General features: G+C 50.7%; 1 protein-coding gene across 1 annotated transcript in view; it reads left to right on the plus strand.

The window, feature by feature from the left end:
- Nucleotides 1-243: 243 nt before the first annotated feature.
- The window catches only part of PLD2 (phospholipase D2), an 11,834-nt gene continuing 7,072 nt past the window's right edge, over nucleotides 244-5,005 (plus strand). Inside the window, exons 1-10 of the mRNA XM_008570080.1 lie at nucleotides 244-327; nucleotides 526-635; nucleotides 724-854; nucleotides 958-1,100; nucleotides 1,501-1,606; nucleotides 1,702-1,767; nucleotides 1,913-1,971; nucleotides 2,102-2,194; nucleotides 2,288-2,440; nucleotides 3,036-3,185. Of these exons, the coding sequence (XP_008568302.1) occupies nucleotides 527-635; nucleotides 724-854; nucleotides 958-1,100; nucleotides 1,501-1,606; nucleotides 1,702-1,767; nucleotides 1,913-1,971; nucleotides 2,102-2,194; nucleotides 2,288-2,440; nucleotides 3,036-3,185 (1,010 nt within the window). The 5' untranslated portion in view covers nucleotides 244-327; nucleotide 526. The remainder of the gene's footprint in view (nucleotides 328-525; nucleotides 636-723; nucleotides 855-957; nucleotides 1,101-1,500; nucleotides 1,607-1,701; nucleotides 1,768-1,912; nucleotides 1,972-2,101; nucleotides 2,195-2,287; nucleotides 2,441-3,035; nucleotides 3,186-5,005) is intronic.

Genomic DNA, 5,005 nt, shown 5'->3' on the forward strand with positions numbered 1-5,005 from the left:
CGGGGGTTCCGGGCCCCGGAAATCGGGCGGGGACGGGAAGGGGCTCGGGCTGTGGGGCCTCCTGACTCAGCCGCGCGCTCAGATTTCGGGGTTTCTTTCCCGGGCGGGAGAGCGCGTGACTTCCTCATTCCCGCCTGGACCCCTGCTCCCAGCCGGCCTGGCCTGGCTTGAGCCCCCGCGGCCCCGGGCCCTCTCGACCACTTGGGGTCCCTTCCCCTGACTTCTGCGCTGCCCCACTTCGGGGCCATCCGGGCCTGGCTGGAGCTCCCCCGGGCCTTGGTTACGGGACGAGGGGTGGGGCAGAGGGATTCTGGATGAAGGTCTGAGGTAGAGGACGGAGCTTGGGGGAGGGGGGGGCGGCAGAGCCGGGGGTCGCGTTGTAGACCGATGGGGCTGTCATCAGAGAGAGAGGTGGGTGGGAAAGATGATCCCTCACGGTGTGGAGATGCAGGACCGTGAGGGGTGAGGAGGAAGGTAAGGTTCTGCAGGGCACATCATCTCCCTGAGGCCTCCCCATATTCCCAGGATGACGGCGATCCCGGAGGGCCTCTTCTCCTCTGGGGACGAGCTGGACTCCAGCCAGTTACAGATGGAGTCCGATGAGGTGGACACGCTGAGAGAGGGAGAGGACCCAGGTACACAGGGAGTACACCTTCAGGGAGGGGAGGACAAGGGGACTGGGGCCTCCTGGGGTCTACACTCTTCGGTTTTCTTTCCTCCCAGCTGACCGAATGCACCCTTTTCTGGCCATCTATGACCTTCAGCCTCTGAAAGTGCACCCCTTGGTGTTTGCCCCTGGGGTCCCTGTCACAGCCCACGTGGTGGGCACTGAAAGATACACCAGTGGATCCAAGGTGGCTGGGCTGGCACCAGGAAGGGGGGTAAAGGGAGGGCTGGCCAGAGTGGGGGGAAGGGACCCAATCAGGGGACATCGATTCAGTTCCTCACACCCCCCAGGTGGGAACCTGTACTCTCTATTCTGTCCGCTTGACTCATGGTGACTTTACCTGGACAACCAAGAAGAAGTTCCGTCATTTCCAGGATCTGCATCGGGACCTCCTGAAACACAAAGTCTTGATGAGTCTGCTCCCCCTGGCCCGGTGAGAGGAACGGGACTGTTTCCTGTGAAGGGCAGGGCCCCTTACCCTGTGACAGCCATCACTCCTTTCCACCTGTCTCACCCCCAGGCCACAACTTTTCCTCCCCAGGCACTTTTCTCCCCCCAGCTCTGCCCACTGGGCCCCCTCCCCTGACCTCAATTACCAGAAAACTTTCCCTGCTCAGCTCTCCCTGTCTGTGGTTCTGTGCCAGTATCCCAGCCGGGCTGAATGCCCAAAATGCCCTTGGCAGCCTCTCTGCTTCTCATGTCTCCATTCCCAGAGTTGGGGGCCTTTCTTCTGCCAGCCTCCTCCCCTCCTTAAAGACCCCATCTCCAGTGTTTCAGGAACCTGGGCACCAGCCTTCCAGCTCTTACCTGACCTCACCCCATCCCTTTCTCAGCTTTGCCGTTGCCTATTCTCCAGCCCGAGAGGCAGCCAACAGAGAAATGCCCTCTCTACCCCGAGCAGGTCCTGAGGGCTCCACCAGACATGCAGCCAGCAAACAGGTGCGAGCAGACACCAAGTCCTCTTGGAAGGCATTTGGTGTGCAAATGGCTGTGGTCCGATCTGTCTCTTTCTCTCCCCACAATCCCCACTTCAGAAATATTTGGAGAATTACCTCAACCGCCTCCTGACCATGTCTTTCTACCGCAACTACCATGCCATGGTAAGGTCCAGGAACTGGATGCCTGGGTCTTTGGAGGTAGAGCAGGGTAATCAGACAACCCCTAAGGGGGCAGAAGGCCAGGGTCAGTAGGGTCTGAGGGGCTGAAAGCCAGGTCTCACCTCTGAGCCTTTGTCTTCCTGTGCAGACAGAATTCCTGGAAGTGAGTCAGCTGTCCTTTATCCCAGACCTGGGCTGCAAAGGACTGTGAGTGTCTGACACCCCTCACCAGCCTTTTACTCTCAATCTGTCACTGCCTGAAAATGGGGCAAGCAGTACAGGGTGGGTTGGGGACCTGGAATCTTCATCCAGCCTCTCTTCCTTATTGTCCCTACAGGGAGGGGGTGATCCGGAAGCGCTCAGGTGGCCACCGCGTTCCTGGCTTCACCTGCTGTGGCCGAGACCAAGTTTGTTATCGCTGGTCCAAGAGGTGAGGGCTGGGGCCAAGCAGCTGGGCAGTGGGTGGGGGTGAGGAAGGAGATCTCAAGGGCGGGTAGGAATGCACAGAGCCCTTCCGCTCCAGGTGGCTGGTGGTGAAGGACTCCTTCCTGCTGTACATGTGCCTCGAGACCGGCGTCATCTCATTTGTTCAGCTCTTCGATTCTGCCTTCGAGGTGCAGGTGGGGAATAGGGACACAGAGACACGGTATGGGGTGCGGATCGATACCTCCCACAGGTAAGGCCTCTCCTGTGTGAGAGACACTTGGAGAATGGAGAGTCAGCCATGAGGGGAGTTGAGTAGGAGAGACCACAGGAGAAAGGAAATCTTTGCCACCCCCCTGGATTCGGCCACAGTTTTGTATGTTGTTTTGTTTGGTTTTGGTTTTGGTTTTTGTGGCTGGCCAGTAAAGGGGTCCAAACCCTTGACCTTGGTGGTATCAGCACCATGCTCTAGCCAAGTGAGCTAACCAGCCAGCCCTCAGCCATAGTTTTAAACCAGGGAACTGGTCCAGCCAGATGCTTGGGACTACTCTTAGAGTCTGGGCCCAGAGAGAGGAGGTTAGTATAAGGCTGGGGGATGGGCTCCCAATATCAAAGAAAAGGAACCCCATTTATTCATTTATTCATTCAACAAACCTGAGTGCCTGGTACAATTCTAGTTGCTGGGACCCAACTGTGAATAAGGCAGTTACATGCCTTGTCCCTATGGAATGATTAGGGACTAAGGGAGGAAGAGGGAAAGAGGTAATATCCTGAGGGGGGAGGTCTCTGGACAAGACCATAGATATGAAGGGCAAGGATTAGAGATCCATCTCATTGTTCCTGTCCAGGTCCCTGATTCTCAAGTGTAGCAGTTACCGGCAGGCACGGTGGTGGGGCCAAGAGATCACTGAGCTGGCCCAGGGACCTGGCAGAGACTTCCTAAAGCTGCACCGGCATGACAGCTATGCCCCACCCCGGCCTGGGACCTTGTCCCGGTGGTGAGACACTGACGTCTCTTCTGAGCTTGTCTGTGGCCTTCTTGACCTGTTGGTATTTTCCGAGTCCTTGATCCTCTTTTTTTTATCTCCTCTGACCCCTTCTAACCTCAATGATCTCCCCCACTTTGACTTTCTAACCTCTCTAACCCCCAATCTTTTAATCACATTGATCTCCATTCCCCTTCTGATCTTTCTGAACTTTCTGAACTAACCCCCAAACTTGATAATCTCCTCTGACCCCTGACCTCTCTGACCTCCTGTGAACTTTTTAACCCCCTTTACCACACTGACCCTCTCTGTCCTCTATGATCTCAACTCTCTCTGATTTATTCCTTCATTTACTAAACATTTTCTAAGCACCTACGACGCGCCAGGTCCAGTGCTAGCAATAAGACACAGGCTTCTCTGGTTTATGGAAGTAGGTGACCTAACCATGAAACTATGTGAACTTGACATCCTGGTGATAGATACAGGGTAAGGAGCACAGAGGTGTCCATCTGCCCCAGTGTGGGGATGTCAGGACAGGCTTCCAGGAGGCGGTAACCCCAAGGTTTGCCTTAGCAAGATAATGAAAATGGAGAGAGGCAGTCCAGGCCAGGAAGATAGAAATAGCCCAGTGTGTTTGCGAACCACCAGGACTGATTATTGTTGCAGAGTGAGGATAAGCAGTCAGAGAAGAGTCTGGGAGTCTCCCCTGCATTTGTTCTTCCAGGGTTCAGCATGCTAAGCTGAGGAGGTTCAACTTTATCATAAGTGGAGGGGAGTCATGAAAGGAATGTTTCTTGGAGTTGGTGTTGAGATTTTTTTTTTTTAACGTAAGAACTAATAATAGCTAATACTTATGTAGCATTTACTATGTGCCAGGAGCTAAGTGTTTTACATGTATTAACCTATTGGATCCTCACAACAACTCTATGAGACAGATATAACAGATATCTCCATTTTACGGATGAGAAAACTGAGGGAAGGAGAGGTTAAGTAACTTGCCCAAGAACACATACCTTGTAAACAGTAGAAATAGGATTCAAATCCAGGCAGTCTGGATCAAGACTCTGCTCTTAACCACCATACTAGACTGTTAGTTATTTAAAAAGTCAAACAATACAATAACACATTAAGTAAAAAACTGAAGTCCCTACTCATTACACAACTCTTTGTCCCCTCTTCTACCTTCCCCACGCCCCCGCCCCACAATCCCATTTCTCTTCCCAGAAGTAACCCTGGCAACAGTTTGATATTTATCCTCCTAGATCTCTTCCTGCATATTTTCATATGTACATTCAAATGTTACTTTTTGACTTAATGTAAATGAGATCATGCATCCTTCTCTGTGACTTATTTTTTCACTTAATACATGTGTTAGAGATTAGACATTTAGGCTATTTTCCATTTTCCACTCTTACAAACAATGTTGTGATGAACACAGTCTTTGTCTAAGCATTTTATAGGATGTATTCTTAGACATAGAATTACTATATGTATTTAGTGGTTTTGAAGGGTGTGGCATTAAATGTTTTGACGGATACTGCCAAATTGTCTTCTAAAAGTTGTATATAACCAATATATATTCCCATAGTCTATGAGAATACCTACTTCCCCATAGGCCAAAAGTGAAAGTTACCAATGATTTGAATTTTTGCCAATCTAATGGATTTTTTTAAATGTTATTTCATTTTAATTTCAATTTTCTTGTTTACTCGTGAAGCTGAACATCATTTCCTATGATTGACAATTTTAATTTCCTCTGTGAACTGTCAGTTCTTTTTTTTTTTTTTTTTTTTTTTTTTTTTTTTTTTTTTTTTTTTTTTTTTTTTTTAAAA

This window comes from Galeopterus variegatus, unplaced genomic scaffold, assembly GCF_000696425.1.
Source record: "Galeopterus variegatus unplaced genomic scaffold, G_variegatus-3.0.2 Scaffold569, whole genome shotgun sequence".
Classification (NCBI taxonomy): domain Eukaryota; kingdom Metazoa; phylum Chordata; class Mammalia; order Dermoptera; family Cynocephalidae; genus Galeopterus; species Galeopterus variegatus.